Consider the following 18,907-nt stretch of genomic DNA (forward strand, 5'->3'; position numbering starts at 1 on the left):
GCCACAAAAGATGCTACTGGCTGCCTGCTTTACAGTCACTCTTTTCTCTCTTACTTACTCGCACACCTTCTAAAACTTAGGCAAACTGGGCTACATGCTGTCCTCCCAAACACCCCCTGTGCTTCACTGATCAGCGTTGTCATTCACAGCGTTCCTTTCACAGAATAGGCTCCTCCACTTTCGTGCTCGCCTCTCATCCTTCAAGCTCCAGATCCTCCCCCATAGCACTGTCTCTGACACTTTCCAGGTACAAATATCTTTTCTGTATTTCCTTTTCTTTTGTGCCATTTATGACTTTTAAACATTTATGATAATTATTTAGTGTACTCATCCCTATCAGATTATTAGCTTCCTGAGGATAGGAAATTCACCTTCCCAGAAACATGCTTTGCCCTAGTAGGTACCAAGTAAATTTTTCTTTGTGAGTAAAGGAAGAAATAGCACTAAAGTGAGCTCATTTTAAAAGTAATTTGGACCAGGAGTTGGTGCTGACTCTCATGGAAACAAAGGTCTGAATGAGCTGCAGGAGGGGAAAGAAAGGAGGGAAAGAGACTTGTTGGAAGTGTCAGGAACAAGCACAGATGCTTTTTCTCTTGCCGATGATAGCAAAGTTCTTAATGGAAGATGATCCCAATCAATAGAGCCAGACAGCTGATTTATATAATGGAATCAAGCTGAAGTAGTGGTCTTCCTCTGCAGAGTGATGCGATAGGGGAAAGGCTACTAGACTAGGGAAACCAGGTGACTCCACAAGTGTATTTGCTGGTGTTCATAAATATGTTCCCCATCAACAAACCACAGGAGAGCTCCAGAGAGCAGCCTCCTTGAGCCTGGATGCTGGAGAGTGACGGTGGGGCTGGTGCGGCTGCTGTATTTTGGCTGCTGCCTCTGCTGCTGTCACTGGGCAGATACCGCAGTGAGGGGTCTGACCGCGCTGAGTGCTCTCGGGAGCCTGGGTCTGGCTAGGAATGAGAAGTTAAGAGTCAGGGTTGGGAGGTGGGCGGGACTCACCAAGGAGCTGCGGACCAAAACAAGAAATCTAGGGAGCAGGAGAGGAAGAGTGAGCTGGAGCCAAGATCGCAGGCCAAGTGGAAGTGGAGGAAATGTCATCATTGGTAAAGGAGGACTTGGAGAAGAAACTGTTCAAGCCACTCTCGCAGAATCTGTACGAGTTTATTGAAATAGAGGTCTCGGTCCAGGACAGGTATTATCTCTGTGTGTCAGGTAATCTGTGCTTTCTGTTATCATTCCAAAATGTAAATAACCCAAAGATGCTTGGGTGATAGAGGGACAGTTTTTTGATGTTTCTTTTCGTATGCAAATAACAGCACATGTATCTTCTTGTAATGGATCTTAACTACACCAAGATTAACATTTAGGAATCGACAGGATTGTTTTTTTTTAGGTGCTAAAATGAAAGGCAAAAAATATTGTCAAGAATGTTTAGATTAATTGTTCAGAAATGAAACTGGGTATATACTTTTCCTGATTTGATTATTTAGTCCCCAGTCTCTTATTTAATTCACTTGCATGGCATGCAATTTTATTGTGTAAGAGCTCATTTTAAAAAATTCAACAGAGAGCTTTCTGTATATTTTTAAACATATTGGAGAATTGAGCTGTACAGCTCTGTTTCCAACCCGTCTGGACAACTAGGGTTCTCTCTTTTCATGCTAGGAAAGAAAAATAGATCTTAGATTTTCTTCCGACGTTTATTTAGACTTCCTGGGGCTTATTGTGAAAAGAGAAATTATCTTTTAAAAATTCTTTCTCACAGTATGCTCACAGAAACAATGTTTTAATGGCAGAAGTTAGTTCATGAGATGGAAGTTTAAGGATAAGGAAATGTTCTCTAAACTACTTAACTACAATGAGGATTTTCCCTTATGTTTTGAAAATGTGTGAAAATTGTCCAAAAGTGAGGAATAGGCTTTTGCACTTAATTATTGTTTGTCTTACCTGTAATTTTTGTGTGGAATTTAGACAGAAATGCTTGTGCATTTCAAAAGTTGTGCCATTATTGAATTTAATATTCAGCATTCCTTTTTCCCAATCTATACTTTTTAATACTTGTCAGGGGCTTAGGAGGAAAAAGCTTAGAGACTATGGTTTCATTGTAGACTTTGCTTTTTAAGGTACACCATTCAGCGTCTTCAGAAAACTTGTTATAATTCCCTTCCTGGTAATTTGCTTAGAAGAACTTTCAAAAGTTGTCAAATGGGAGTACTGTAGAGGGGAATAGAACATCTTTAAAGAAAGTGCTAAGAATTCTTTAAAATTCTGGAATTCCTAATAAGTATACTAATATTTACTTAATAATAAGAATAGTAACATTTATCTAATACTCTACCTAGTATATTTTGGTATATAAATAAAAATGTGGAGCTTGGCATATCAGCAAGGTAAAAAACTTAAACAGTCCAGAGAAAAGAAAGAAATCAAATTATGGGAAAAGGTCAAGTGAAACAGTTTCAACTGTATTATATTCAAACTACTGTATCTTAAAGTATTTTGACTTAATATATTAGAGATATGCTTATTCCAACATGAAAACTTAATAATTTTATATCTATTGTAATCCTACTTGATAAAGCTAATTACTCATCATGTAACATTAGTGTATAAGTATTTTTAAAGAAAACCTTATAAAAAGTAAAACAATTACAATAATGTGTATGTATTTACCAGGCATTTTTTTATTTCCATCTAACTTACCAGATGTATCTTAATGCCCCCCTCCAACTATATAATTAACTAAACTTGTTCTATCTGGCATGGGGGAGGGAAATGGTCTTAGAATTAAATTTTGGGAAATGGATGTGATTTTTTTTCCCCAGTATCCTCAAGTCCTGAGAAGGACACTGTGGGCTGGGATCAGCTGCTGTCTTCTTCATAAATGACGTGAATCCTTTTAACTAGGATTAGAAGATCAAGGGGTTTGCATTGTTAGCATGTGTGAAGGCAACCTCTTAGGGTTCAATGTTCTCACCTGGAAAATGATCAAATAAAATAGGTGATAGCTTCCATTAGTAACATTCAGTGATACTATCATGTAAGAAGCAAGGAAAAAACAAGGTCCTCTCAGGTGTGAGGAAGAGAAGACAAAAGTGTGATATTCCAGGTAAAAGTTAACCTTGTAAGTCATGTTCATTTACTAACTTCATGACTCTCGTCTATATCACATCTGTCAATTTGAGAGCACTTTCCCCAAAAGTAGCATCTCTTTATGACCACTTCAAATGCATTTAGACAGAACAGTTATCTAAAACAAAGTCAGCGTGATGCTTGCTAGAGCTAAATCTTTGACCACCCTTTACTCAGAGAATCTCCATGGATAGGACTCATCACAGTTGCTGAGGCAGGTAACTCCAGATTTTGAATGTTGGTCACCTTCTGGGAGTAGACAGACATGTAGTTATGATTTCCTCTTTATATCCTACAATCCACCAGCTCTAAATCTGTGAGAATCAAGAGTCTAGAGCAGTTAAATATCATCATGCATTTTTCAAATTAAAGAAGATATGTTTAAATAAGCTAAACTTTCTATTTATTGATCAGAGTCTCTCTTTTGCAGGGGTCTCACAACCAGATGATTGTGATTTACTGTTACCTTGATACCTTACTTGGCTTGTGTCAAAAAGCATACTTCCTAAATTCAATCTCCCTCTCTATAGTTTGCTAGGATTTAAACTGAGGATTTCCTGGCATCTCAGTTACCTCCCACCACAGGGTTTGTATGGTCATTTCCCTTTGGAATTAGCTCCCCCTAACCTAGAACATCATTATCTCTGGCAGTTAAAAGCAGCATCTTCTAATGAAGGATAGAGGAGCTTTATTCTGTGAGAGTGCAAATGAATTAAAGAAACTCTGAAGGACTTGAAATTGCATATAAAGCATCAGTCATAATTGGATGGGAAGTAGCAGGGTGTGGTGAAACAGACCTTGGAATGCTAGTAATCAGGCAGATCTGGTGTAAAACATGACTCTGCTTCGCCCTCCTGCCAGCTGTGAAGTCTGGGGCAACACTCTGGTCTCAGTGTTGACCTCTCTGGAACGGAACTAGTAACACCTAATCTGAACTTAGTGCTCTCCTGTTAAATCCTAACTAGGAGAAAAACAAACACAATAAATTCTACCCCAAATAAGTAAAAAGAAGGGTTATGTCCTTAAAATATACAGAAAAGAATGTATCTATTGTGAAAACATGCATGTAAACATATATATAACTAGTATATACTGTAAATAAATATTTATAATAAAATACACAGTAAACATATATGTTTATGTATTATATATTTTATAAATAAAAATTGTAGACATATTCAGATACAGATTATTTTTTAAGTATTCTCATTTTTTAGAAAAATATTCTCCACTCATAGGTATTAGTTTGAAAATAAATGGCATTTGCTAGAATTACAAAAATAGTATGCATAAATTCTCTATACATATTACATTTTGATTCCAGAAAAGAACTTCTCTGTGAACTATGGATTTGAATAATTTTGTCAAATCATTTATAATGTTAACAGTAAGAGGATTAAATAAGTTAACAAGAAAAAGAAACAAAATACTAGCAATTGAGTGGCTTATAAACAACCATTTATTTCTCACAGTTCTGGAGGCTGGAAGTCCAAGAACACCAGGCCTGCAGATATGGTGTCTGGTGAGGATCTGCTTCCTCATAGACCATCATTTTCTCCCTGTAACCTTTCAGGGAGGTAAGGGCAAGGTATCTCTCAGGAGTCTCTTTATAAGGACACTAATCCTGTTCATGAAGGCTCTGCCCTCATGACCTAGTCATCTCCCAAGGACCCACCTCCTAACACCGTGATCTTGGGGGTTAGGACTTCAATGTAGGAATTTGGAGGGGACACAAACATTAAATCTATAATGCCTAATACAGCCCAAAGATTTGTTTTGATAAAAATATTTCTAGAAAAAGTATTTGAAAGTTACTTTTTTGATGAAATCAACAATAGCATTGTTCTGCCAAATTATATTGGTTCCATTGGCCAATCTCCTTTCCACTTAGCCTCATGAATAATGGTGGCTGTTTTACCACAATAACAGAGGCAGTTATTGACAACAATGTTTATTTTTAAATTCACAGTGAAAATAAAATGGTGGACATGAAGTTAAGACTGTCATTCTGAAAACTGCTAACTGAAATAGTAATACTGGAGCAGGTTCATTCTGAAATTCCTTGGGTGTATAGATGCCACTAAATCATAATTGGATAATGGCACATCTGATGTTACTGAAACCAACTCTGTAACATTTTGACGATATAAACACATTTCTGTTTTAAGACAATGTGCTAAGTTCCCACTTTGCCACTGCATTAATGTGGATATGGCCATTTAATTTTAGCTGGCAGCAGAGCTCAAGCATGGAAATTAGGGATTGGGTCCACTCCAGCCTGAGCAGACTTCTTTGACTCTTGGCTAAAGACAGTTCTTGGAACCCCTTGGCTACAGAGGAGACGTTTTGCCAAATTAAAGAGGCTGTACTGTCTCTGTGCTACATCATTGTATCAAAAGGTTAACTTTTAAAGCAAGCTTTTTTACTTTCTTAGTTTGTTGTTAGTAAGACAGTAACTATTCGTGTAAGAAAGCTTGATAACTGGTAGATCCCCCCTTCTTAATCTTTCTCTGTTCCCTCCCTCCAATTCATCCTTTCCAGAATTGCCCAAGAAAACTTTCTAAAATCTAAAGCTCAGCTTGAGCTTTAGATTTACTAATTACTTAAAGTCCTTCAGTGACAACACCCTCCTCGCCGCCCCCATAAATCTTCACACCCATAGCTTTCAGGATGATCTTTGAATTCCTTAACCTAGCATTCTAGACCCTTCAGGAACTAGCTTCTGCCTACCCTGCTTCCCACCACCTATTCACCCCTACACCTCATGCCAACAATACTAGATACCTGTAATGACTCAAAAGACTCAAGTATTTCGTGCTTTTGTACACACGCTGTTCCAGAACTCCCTCCATTCCTTTCTTCATTCTGCTAACTCCCACGGCCCTTTACAACTCAGATAACCTCCTTCAAGAAGCTCTCTCTGACCTCTAGTGGGATGAAGATGTTCCTTCTTCACGTTCCTATGATAGCCTGTCTATGCCTCATTCACTGCACTGTAATCATGTATTTTCCTTCTGAAGCCCCACTCTCTGTAATCTCAGCGAGAGCAGGAATGGGGTCATAGGGAGAATTCATTTTCTTCAGTGCCTAGCACAGGGCCTCACACAAAAGGGTCTGCAGTCAATTGGTTGGTTATCATAACATGTAAGTGAGCCAGCGGAATTGGCTTCAAATCACATTTTTATACAGTATTCAGTTATTTCTCCACATCCCCACCCTCTCCCACTTCCTCAGCACCCAGTGAGACAGCTAGCCAGTTCAAGAATATCATCAGTTGGTTCGGAGGTAGAGCCTTTGTCTGGACAGACAACTGCCTCCTGGTGGAAAGAACTGCCTCCAAGATCTTTGTAGTAAGTGTAACACAATCCACTTCAACACACCAGCCTAATGGCTTCTTTTCTCCTTTCCTCTTCCCAAAGCTAACATCTAGGCCAGTGGAAATGGATCTCTTTAAGGGCTGGAGAAGTATACATGGATAGGAACCCACTAACTTTTGCATACAATTTCAGGAGACTCACAGACTCTGAGCCAGTTTTCTTACCCAGGGATAAGATCTTCTACACTAGGTCCCCTCCAGGACATGTGCCTCAGTCATTCCTCCGGTCCTCAAAATGTGCAATCTCTCCTCTTCCAAATTCTTGGGGTATGTGATCCAAATGATAGCCTTTAGTCTCTTCCTATTTCTTTTTCTAAAGCCTGCCCAGCCCAGCAACTGGCAAGCCATACACACCCAATGTTCATTAGGACATGAGGGAGCCCCCCACAAGCTGTCTTCTGCCCTTTCCATTCTAGAGAAACTGCCCTCATGAAAGAAATCAATTATCTTCCCCAAGTCAGATTCAGTGCCAGAACTGAGCTCTGCTTTTTACCCAACCAAGTGACTTCAGGAGATTGTCTCCAAATCTTTGAAATCGTTGATTTCTATGGCATTGCACTGGAGGCTTGTCTCTTTTCTGATGGCATCTTCTCAGACATCGCTGCTGGCATCGTCTTCTTCTCCACTCTGTCTCACCTCTTTCTTCTCCTCTTTTCCCTATAAACCTAGTCTTGGAAACCTGTCTACACAGAAAAATTCCAAGTCTGTATCTCCATTCCTAAACTATAAACTTCCATCTCCTTCTCTTCTGAGATAATTTATGGACACCTCTTCTGTATATCAAAAACCACACTCACCATTCCACCCAACCAGCTCAGCCTCCATACTTCCCTAGTTTGGGTTTCTGTCTAGAGTTATTTCCCTTCAGTGTTGTCCATGCCTTGTTTGAAATCTTACATAGATTTGCCACTTCTATTTCTGTTGCCCACATCCTATGCCTGGATTACAAGAACAGCCTCATGAAACAACAACAACAACAAGATGAACAATTACTATAAACCAGGCACTATCCTAAGGCACTTATATACTTCATCTTTCATCTTTATACACTGTAAGTTTGTATCACCCTGATGTCCACTTTACAAAATGAGAAAACTAAGGTTTAATCTCTCTCGAGATTGAGTAATTTACTCAGACTGCACCACAAGAAATAATGTCATGATTTGAATCCAGACTGTCTAATGCCAGAGCCCACTAAGACATCCTGCCTCTTCTAGGGACCTCCAGTTCCTTTTTCTTTTCCTCTTCAGTATATCCTGGGCATCACTGATTCCAGAAAACTACTCCTTTTACAAGGTGCCACAGTATTAGTCTCCTGCTCAAGGAGGAAAGAGATTTATTTAATGTGTATGACTCGTTGAGTCTTAACTAAACTCTGGACACAGTGCCCTCTTCTTAGATTTGTCAACCTGCTCAGAATTCCTTCCCTAGGAGACTGAACTCAGCTCCATTATGAACTCTAAGCTCAACTGGTTGCCTGAATTTCAGTACCGCCTGTACTTTCAGCAGATAATTACTCCCCTCACCAGTCCCAACTCAGGAGCCCTCACTCTCCAGGCCAGCCTCCCATCCCTTCCACTAGAGGCGGGATTCAGACATCAAACATCTGCAGTGGTTTCCATCATTTTTCAAATCATTTTCACAACCTTCTCAACCTGGTTAATCTTATTGCCCACCATGTCCTAACACCAACCAATCTATGTAGTCCACTCTCTATTTCTGCCTGGTGAAGTTCAGTGTCTATTGTCCCCTCCTTTCATCGTGTCCTTCACCTGGAATGCCTTTAGTATCATCCCTGACTTTCTAACTGGACTAAATTTAAAGTTCTAGCTCCAATTCTACTTTTCTCATAATTCCTTCCTTAACTATTCCAGTCCCTTCTCTTCTCCGAACTCCTGTTGAACATAGTGTCTGCTCCACATTGCTTATCTACTACTATGATTATATTGTAATATATTGTTTTATATCTTCTTAAGTAGGAGAGCATGCCAAAGTGGTACTTTCCAAAACCAAAAGAGAACCTTCCTCAAAGACAAATTCCAGCCTCCCTCTTAGAAGACAGAACCAGCTTGCAACTTTCTAAGTGACATCACCCATCTTGAAAGAAATTTAAGATATTCAATTCCCACTGCCACTTCATTATAACATACCTGTATACCCTTATAATATATATCGTATGTGATGTATGTGTGTTAGCCTTTGCTCTTCAACAAAGCCATAAGTTTCTAGAGGGGCCTTGTCTCATACTTGTACCCTCTGTGGCATTTGTAATAATTCTATCAGGAGAATAGTGGATACCCTTTTGAACACTAGGATTTTGGAGACACATTAAAGAGGTGTAAAATTTTCAAACAATACCAAATAGGTCAACAGTAGCTGTGTTGCAAGCACTTCTACAACAAAAATCTAACAGTAGTATCTGCATGGTCACTCTTCAACAGCAGGTTGCTGTGTGAGCAGAACTTTTTACTTTCCTGACCTCATTTTCTTATATTGTCATAAATTAAAATTCCAACTTGTTCTGGTAAACACTTTGGCACTGACTGTATGCTAATGCTAAGCCTCTCATTTCCTGCCCTGAGTTGAACCCCATTCTCCACCACAAAGCTCACAGCTGAAAGCACATAGCTTGGTATTGTACCTGACAGGCATTACTGTGGCAGGGTGTAACCACAACTGTAGCAAAAATAATGTTAACACACTGAGCAAGTTTGAGGGAAATTTGACGGAATGCTTATGAAGGCTCAGATACATCAGGGTTCATAACTGGGGTGCAGATATAAGGTATGTTCAAGCTCATTATACAAGAAGAAAGTACATAAATACTGAAAAGTATGGGTTGATGAATAATTTATTATCTTCTAAGAGTCTATGTAAACTAAGTGTTTTTCTATCCTACAGTGACCAAAAATAAAGAAGTAAAAATAATTATGGTGAAACACTACAGAATAGGTTTAGATGAAAAATATGAAGTAACAAAAAAGTGGTCTTTGAACGATCTACAGATGATTGATGGAAAAGAAGCAGATACAGTAAGTGTTATGTTTTGTAAGGGAGATGTGGAATCAATATGCTGGAGATCTTTATGTTCAATATCCTACTTCATATATTTTTGGCATGTATTAAGTGTTAAGATGACATATGGTTCTTAAGTGGTATGGCTGAACCTACTGGGATGATCTACTGTTTTTTTTTTGTTTTGTTTTGTTTTTATAAGTTTAAATCTGGATTTTGCCTATTAGACTTAAAAGCATCTTTCCCAAGGGCTTCTTAACAGGTTAAACACAATCTTCCAGTCAGTTCTGCAACTTTAAATATATGATGCTCCCACCACCACTACTCTCTCCTCACTCTGATTTCCTCCATAAGTTTTGGGGATTCCTTCTCTCATCTTCAAATTTTGCAGTTGGTCAGCCACCTGATCCTCCAGAAGGATCAGTAACTCTTGGAAGTCCTACAACCTTAGTGCTGAAAGAGAGAAAAGAGGGTGTACTTGAATTTCTCATGTGACCACTTGAAAGTGGTTTTTCCAGTCTCCCTTTGAACTCTTCTACTGATGGAGGGAATTCACTACGAGGAACTCCATTCCTTCTCTGAATTACCATTCTTTATTTTCACATTTCCTTCTTACCTTTAACCAAAATCTGCTTCACTCTAACAGCTTCCCATCAGTCCTAGTGTTGCCATTTGGAGCAACCAGAACAAATCCAACCCTCCTTTCATGTAGCAACCTTTCCAAAATTTGAAGATGATTATAATGTTCCCTCAAGTTTTCTATTTTCTAGGGTCAATATATCCATTTCACTCTTTAAATAACATTCATATGCAGATTAAATAAGATAATATGACAGGAAAACACAAACACTAAGAGGTAATAGCACTGTTGTTATTTTTTCCCATGACATTGCCTCAACACCCTTTACCATGCTATTTCCTGTCCTCTGGAATGCTCCAGTTTTTCCAGAATTAAATACAATACATTAGAATTAGTGTGACCAGTTTGTATTTCGTTGACCCAGATTCCTTATTTCTATTAAACCCTTAACTGAGACCTCAGGTCTTTGGGTCATGAATTACCATTTAACCTGGTCTGCCACTCCTTCTATGTATATAGAATAAAATCTCAATAAAGGCCCCTGATGATCTGGCCCCTTTATCTCTGGTCATTCCTCCTTAAACTTATATATCCACAGTGTTTGACTACTGATTCTTGGGGCTTAAAATGCCCAATCACCTCTATCCCTCAACCCATTCCCAGATTCCCTGTGGGATAAAGTCCTACTCATGTCCCCCTGTCCTATAACCCCACTGCATTGTGGATAAAAACAGTCCAACAAACTGCAGTAATTGGCTTACTCTGTCTCCCCCCTGAATGGAAAGCTCCTAGTAAACAGCAATGATGACCTTTCACCTTTTAGTGTAGTCTTCTGCCTGATAGATTTTAGGCACTCAGTAAATATTTCTGTTATTGTCGGATGAGTTAGAACTTAAACTCATTTATCCTTATCCTCCTAATGCCATATTTTTAGTTTGGCCTGTTGTTCCCACCTATCAAATCTTTTAATATTTTGAGTTTTTAATATTCACTGTAGTATGACACAGAGTAAATGAGCACAACATTTAAGACTTTATTCAAGTCAATAATAAAAATGATGAAGAGGCAGGGCTAAGTGCATACCTCTAGGTAACGGATAGATTAACAGCACTACTACTATTACTACTACTACTACTACCTGCTACCATCTCATACTTAGTAAACCCTTATCAGGTGCCAGGAACCAGGCAAAGCTCTTTCCATATATAATTTCACATAATTGATCACAAAAACCCAAGAATTAGACTCTATTATTACTCCTGATTTACAGATGAGGAAAATGAGACATAAAGAGACTAACTGACTTGCTGGAAGTCAAATAACTATTTAGTGATGGAGCTAGACTTTACCTTGAAATCTCTTCATTTGTCTTCTTTGGACTGGTCATTTGCCATCTCTACAATTTCATATACTCAGTCATGCACTGAGAATTTACAGTATACCATGGTAGGCTCTGAGGATACAATGGTACGTTAGACAGACACTAGCACTTAATTCTGCCTTATTTAATTATCTAGTCTGAATATCTAAATGTTGCCCTTAAGATCTTTAATGAAATCAGTACATGTTTATTTTTTTAAATTGAAGTACTGTCAGTTATAATGTGTCAATTTCTGGTGTACAGCACAATGTCCCAGTCATGCATATACATACATATATTCATTTTCATATAAATCAGTATATGTTATCTGCTATTGCCTTATCACCTACGAATCCTATTTTTAAAATCTTGTGTGTTTGGCATGACTTCTTAGTGAAAGCATGCTGGATTTTATTGCTTTCTTTCCTAAGTAATCACAGCATTTTTCAATACATTCTACCTAAATGTTCAACACTTAGGAAATAATTAAATATGTTTTTGCATGTCAGTATGCTGGAACATTACATAGCTATTAAAAATCATGTTTCCCAAAGATAGCTTAGAACACAATTGTTCACCATTTAATATGTTTTTTTAAAGTCAGCCAAATACAAAACTTTTCCATAATATTATCTCATTCTGCATATTTAGTCTATCATAGTATGAAAATTGAAATCTGAACCTTATATTTTAATACAAAAATATATATAGGTATATGTATGTGTATATGTATACATGAAACAAATCACTACTTTGACAATAATTAGCTCTGTGTAATAGGATGACAAATTTTGAAATTACTTTCGTCTATATACTTTTATGTATTTGCCAAAATTTCTATACTGCATTGAATTTTACCAGAAATCAATGTCAAGTTCACTAATCTGTAGTTTCAGGAATTAACCATCCCCACCTTCTTTTCTGATCACTTTCTTATTTTTTCTCTCAAGTTCTCAAATATTACTGATGTCATAATTATTTTTATGCATTTGGTCAGTGCTGGGGGATGAATTAATCAATCAACAGATTCATTGGAAGCAGCTAGCTCTGCTTTACTTTCTCTTCACCTTTCTTGCCTTTAATTCCATTTCTATGTTGTTGTTTTTTCCCTCTCCTATTTGAAGATCATTACCTTTGACAGTGAACTAGATACAAGAGAGAAATTTAGTATTTCTATTTTTCTCATCACTTTAGGACCTAAAATATTAAACGGCCAGAAGAAAACCTATAATATCCAAAGAGTAATTCCTTTAAAATATTTCTCTTCTGTGGATGAAGTAAAAATATTTCAGTTGTTTTGGGAATTTCCACTTCTCCTCCCCCCTTGGAATTGAATCCTCAGGAGTCAGCATTTATTATATTTTTCTCAATAGCAACAATACAGTTTTAAACAGAGCTATTTCAAGCCAGAAAGTTGTCAACCTTAAAATGGAATGGAATTGAAATTGAAGTCAATTTATAAAGCAGAAATCAAAATGACTGGGGATTTGGAGACTGATGTGGTGTAATGAGAGAGAGGATGATGTAGCAAAAAAAGGGGTTGGGCTGATTGAGATCCTGGTTCTTGTCTTGGCTCTGCCAGTAACTACATGTGTGACCTGGCCTTCACCTCTCTGGAAACTATTATTCACTATTATATTATATTATATTATATTATATTATATTATATTATATTTTAATCATGTATATAAACAAGAGATTACTGAATGAACTGTGCGATTCCTTTTTAGCTCTAAGATTCTATCAAAAGAAAGAGAGAAGAAAGGGGAGAGAAAGAAAGAGGGAAGGAAGGGAGAGAGGGATGGACTTGTATTCTATGTTTATTCCTGATTAAGCTTCAATTATTAGGCTAATGGAAAAAAATTAATCCTCTCAAACATATAAAGGATATTTTCCACATGATAAGGAGCAAATGTTTCAGTGAGGAAACTACATAAGGTGCCTGATTAGTATCTGGTGATGGAATGGATGTGATTTCCTTTTGCTGAGATTCTCTGCAGAAGTGTCTTTCCATCTGCAATTACGACAGCTAGGAAAAATTTCACGAGGTGTGACTAGGCGAACACTGCGCTTAAAATCACATAACCTTTGTATATTCTTTTTTTTAAATGTTGTTTTGTTTTTTAAAAAAATTTAATAGTATAAAGCAAGGTGGTATTAACACCAGTATCACAATCTTGGGGGCAGATTTGGGAAAAGGGAACTATCATTTCTTAAGCTCCATAGTAATGTCACAGTTTATATGATTAATCTCAAGTAAACTTCATAGCAACCCTGCCTAAAAAGGGAGAGTCAGATCAGGTAAGTACCTTGCCCATGGTTACGTAAGAGTCAAAATGGTTGTCTGACATCGAAACCCATGTTCTTTTTCCTGTCTCTTGTAAGAATTTTCCTACTTAAAAGAAACGGCAAGTGCACAAGTTGTTTGTATATGATCTTTAGACACCACATGGTAACAAATTATTAATACACTTGTTTGGTTTGGTCTCTCTCTACCTCCTTGTCATTTAGGGCAATGTTTACCTCTATTTCTCTTTTTATAGGACTACTTCAGATCACTTCAACACACATTTGTTGAGAACTCAGTAGTTGCCATGGATAAGCAGCAGGAACACAAAAAATAAATAATTCAAAACCTCTGCCCTCAAGGAGAGTTAAGAGTTAGGCAGATAATGACTGTGAAAGCATTTTGTAAACTGAAAAGCACTTTTTAAATGCAAGATATTGTTGTTACTGCTATTAGTAACTGGCAATTATTATTATTTTAACATGTAGGACCTAGATCAGATTTGATGCCTACTTTTTCCCTGAAACATCTCCACTAGAATTATAGAGCCTAGAGCAATCCAGGAAGAGTCAGTCTTTAGTAATTTTAATGATCCTTGCCATTAATTTTAAAAGTAATTCCTTGCTATTAACTTCAAAGCCAGCAAGTTGGTGATCTGTTATATGCCAAAGGCTAATTAGCTATTCTATATATCCCCTTTCTACCACTGAAATAGCACAAGGGACTGACCTCCTAGTAGAGAAAAAGAGAACCCCTTTCTCCCTTGTGGAATTCTGTAAGTGGGTTTATTCTTTTTTTCCATCCCCACCCATCCTCTCAAAGTCACTAGCCTAGGAAGACTTGATAACTGCACATTCTGACTCATGTTTTATTTGCATAATTGAAAAATCACAAATGCGTCAAAAATAATCTTTCTTATTTGTTCTTTTTAGAAGCAATATATTTGAAGCAGGTAGCTTTGGAAAGCTCATTTGTAGATTTTGGAAATACGTTTTTTACTGAGACTTCATAATTAATAAGCATACATCAGAGAATATGAGAGAATCCAGGAGATCAAGCTACGTTCCTGGCTACAAACAAAATTATGTCTCTTTTTCTCTTCTAGGACAATCCATTTTTTGATCTGCACTTCAAGAAAGTGTACAGTTTGGAAGCATATAGTTGTGCCTCTAAATATGCCTTTGCTCGAACTGTAAACAAGCTGAATCATGCATATCTTAAGAAAGACTTACAGATTGTGAACTTTGATTCTACTTACATTAATGATGATTCCATTTGGTCCTCCAACAACAAGGATTGCTTGGTCCTTATGAGAATATGCTTTTATGCTTTCAATCTAGTGTGCTTGTCCCTGTGTCCCCTGCCGCTCTGAACATGTACACCTGTTCCTTCATCAGTATTCTGTGAAAATAGTTCCCTATATAAATATTGATAGTCATGACTTTGTTTTTTCCCTTCATCAGTGACTATTACTTACATGAAAATAAAGTAATGCTTTGTTAGTTGCAGTGAAATATTTTAACACAATCATTCAGTATCTGGGACACTTCCCTATGCGTTCTTTGGTAACTTTGGATGATTTTGCCTAAATTAGTATTCTACTAAAAAGTACCATGAAGTACTTTGAAAGGCCTAAATAAATGGAAATACATCCTGTGTTCATGGATAGGAAGATTTAATATTGTCAAGATGTCAATACTACCCAAAGCAATCTGCAGACCAACGTAATCCCTATAAAATTCCAATGGCTTTTTTTTGCAGAAAGGAAAAGTCAATCCTCAAATTCATATGGAGTTATAAGGGGCCCTACATAGGCAAACAATCTTGAAAAAGAATTACAAAGTTGAAGGACTCACACCTCCCAATTTCAAAACTTACTACAAAGCTGTAGTAATCAAAGCATAAAGATAGACATATAAACAAACGGAATAAAATTGAGAGTCCAGAAATCAATCCATACATCTATGGTTAGTTGATTTTTGACAAGGGTGCCAAGTTCATTCAAAGGGGAAAGAATAATCTCTTCAACAAATGGTACTGGGACACCTGGATATCTACATGCAAAAGAATGAAACTCGACCCCCATCTTACGCCATACATAAAAATACTTAAAATGGATTAAAGAATGGATGTAAAACATGAAACCATAAAACTCCTGGAAGAAAATGGAGGGGTAAATCTTCAGGACCTTGGATTTGGCAATGGATTTTTATGATATCAAAAGCATGAAAAACAAAAGAAAAAGCATCAAAGAATAATATCAAGAAAGTGAAAAAAAATTAAAGAATGAAAGAAAATACTTGCAAATTGTATATTTGACAAGGTTTAATATAAAGATCTCCTACAACTCAGTAACAAAAAGACCCAATTAAAACATAGACAAGAAACCTGAATAGACAAAGAATATATACAATAAGCGCAAGAAAAGGCGCTCAAACATCATTAATCAGTAGAGAAACGCAAATCAGAACCAAAAGGAGATACCACTTCTCAACTACTAGGTTGGTTATTTTAAAACACACACACAAAAAAAAACAAGTGTTGGCAAAGATGTGGAGAAATTGGAATCCTCATACATTGCTTGTGGGAAAGTAAAACGGTATAGCCACCATGGAAAACACTGCAGAAAAGCTTTCTTCCTCAAAAAGCTAAATACAGAATTACCCAAAGACCTAGCAATTCCATTCCTAGATATACACAAAGAAACAGAAAGCAGGGACTTGAATAGGTGTTTGGACACCAATGTTCATCACAGCATTATCCACTGTTGTGGATATTGTGTGCCAAAGATGGAAATAACCCAAGTGTCCATCAACAGATGAATGGATAAATAAAATGTGGTATATCCATACAGTGGAATATTATTCTGCTATAAAAAGCAATGAAGTTTTGATACAAGCTACAACACGGCTGAACATTGAAAATATGCTAAGTGGAATAAGCCAGATACAAAAGGACAAATATTGTATGATTCCACTTATATGAAATATCTAGAATAGACAAAATATGAGGCAGAAGGTAGATTAGAGGTTACCAGGGACTGGGAGGAGGAAGGAATGGGGAGTTATTGCTGAACTGTTAGAATTCCTGTTCGGGATGATGAAAAAGTTTTGGAAATAGATGGTGGTGATGATTGCACAACACTGTGAATATAATTAATGCTGCTGAATTGTACATTTTTCAATGGCAAATTTAATGTTACAGATATAATACCATAATTTTGAAAAATATCAATGTAACATGCTAAAAATCATTGAACTGAACACCTTAAATGGGTGAGTTATATGGTATGTGCATTATACATCAATAAACCTGTTAAAAAGGAAAAATGACCACCTTAAGTCTCCTAGAAGAAAACATGAGTGAATATTTTTATAAACTGAGACTGGAGGAAACTCAGCTATCACTCAAATTCAGAAGCAATTAAAATGAGTAATATAACTACATAAATATAAGAAGACTTTGCATGAAAAAACTAACTAATCAAATGACAAACTGGAAAAAACTGCAAGCTGTATAACAATGCACATATCCTTCATATACAGAGTGCTCCTAAAATTGAGGAGTTAAAAAGACTAACTGTAGTTTGCTGAAAAATTAGTAAAAAATATGAACAGACATTTCATAGGAAAAGAACTGCAAGTGACATTTAAATATATGAAAAGATGCTCAACTTTGCCCATAATAAGAGAAATTTAAATTAAATATACAGTGTGATCCTGTTTGGATCAGACTAGAAAAAATCCAAAACTTTGACAACATTATATTGGAAATGGGAAAACGGGTCCTCTCATTCACTGCTGTTGGAAATGCAAGAAAGGAATCCCATAGAAGAGGAATTTGGCAATAGCTTGCAGAATTACATGTACATTGACTCTTACCTGGCAATTTAATTTTATCTAAGACTCCATCTCAAAGGTACTTTGGCAAAGATACAGAATGATACATGCATAAGGCATGTGACATTGTTTATAAAAGTGAAATATTTCAAATAGCCCAAATATCCATTATTAGAGGATCAGTTGAATAAACTATGGTACAAATACACATACAGTCCCAGGCAGCAGTACAAAGTGGAAAATAGAGAAGCCTGCAGGTGTGCCCTGATTGGAGGCCACTGGCATGGGGGAGGTGTAAATGGGCTAACTAGAAGCTGGGCATGCTAGGTGACTGGTTACAGGTGCATATATGGCTTTCTCTAGTTGGTCCTAAGTTGGAAGTGGGGGCCAAAATTAGGGAAGCTGGCTTATTAATCAAGTACTGGCCACTTGGGGCCCATTACCATAGAGATTATTATTTGGCTTTCTAGATTAGTTGCTACAGATAGTAGTTTGACTTCCTGGACTGGTTATTACACATACTCGGTTGGCTTCATCAGCTGGTTGCTGCAGGTTGTAGGTCAGAGTTCTATTTTTACATATGGTCTAGCCATTGTCCATTTGTATATTCAGAAATCTCTTGATTATAGTGGTGGTTACATAATTATATACATTTCTCAAAATCCATCAAACCAAAAACCATATTCAGAAATTTAACTGTTAATATATTTGGTAGTGTTATTTTGACACTATCATAGGAGTATTGAATATTGTAGGATTGAGCATATGTTATCATGTTAATGTCATTAGAAACTGAGATTTTAAGTTTAATAGAATATATGTATAAAATCAAAGAAATTAAAATCCTCTAATGGCAAATTTAACTGGAAATATTAATATAAACTTATTAATATAAATTTCTCTTTAAGAAAAATAAGCTTGCATTTCCTAGATTGGCCCACTGAGACTTTGAAGCAAAGGCATTGTGAGCAATGAGCATCTTAGTATGCAAGAGTGTTCTATAAATGCTGTTTACCACTGAAAAGAATGAAGACTGTTTAAAGAAATTACTGATTCTAGGTCTGGGACAGAAAATGTACAAGATGAACATGGGATATCTTGATGTACCAGGAAAAAAGGAAGCTATTAAAGTCAACTGGGGTCAGTCCAAGGACACAGGAGCCAACTTGAAGTAGCTTCCACTGGCCTAAGATAGGACAATTTGAGCATAAGAAGGAAAATGACTATAATATAGTATAATAAAACACAAAAATATATTTCAGCCCATGAATTTCATAATACTTAAAAAAAAATCTCATTTGTCATC

General features: G+C 36.8%; 1 protein-coding gene across 1 annotated transcript; it reads left to right on the top strand.

Moving 5' to 3' along the window:
• The first annotated feature begins 835 nt into the window (after positions 1-835).
• Positions 836-15,212, top strand: EXOC1L (exocyst complex component 1 like). The gene is made up of 3 exons (XM_014552937.2): positions 836-1,224; positions 9,422-9,552; positions 14,868-15,212. The coding sequence occupies exons 1-3, from the start codon at positions 1,104-1,106 to the stop codon at positions 15,132-15,134; spliced, it is 519 nt and encodes a 172-aa protein (XP_014408423.1). The 5' UTR covers positions 836-1,103; the 3' UTR covers positions 15,135-15,212.
• The last annotated feature ends 3,695 nt before the right edge of the window (positions 15,213-18,907 follow it).

Source organism: Camelus ferus, chromosome 2, assembly GCF_009834535.1.
Source record: "Camelus ferus isolate YT-003-E chromosome 2, BCGSAC_Cfer_1.0, whole genome shotgun sequence".
In the NCBI taxonomy this organism is placed as follows: Eukaryota; Metazoa; Chordata; class Mammalia; order Artiodactyla; family Camelidae; genus Camelus; species Camelus ferus.

Bases quoted from the DNA above. Each gene is read 5' to 3' on its own strand.
- EXOC1L (XM_014552937.2), top strand. From the start codon at position 1,104: ATGTCATCATTGGTAAAGGAGGACTTGGAGAAGAAACTGTTCAAGCCA. The intron at 1,225-9,421 runs GTAATCTGTGCT...TCTATCCTACAG, and splicing joins GTATTATCTCTGTGTGTCAG to TGACCAAAAATAAAGAAGTA. The intron at 9,553-14,867 runs GTAAGTGTTATG...TTTCTCTTCTAG, and splicing joins ATGGAAAAGAAGCAGATACA to GACAATCCATTTTTTGATCT.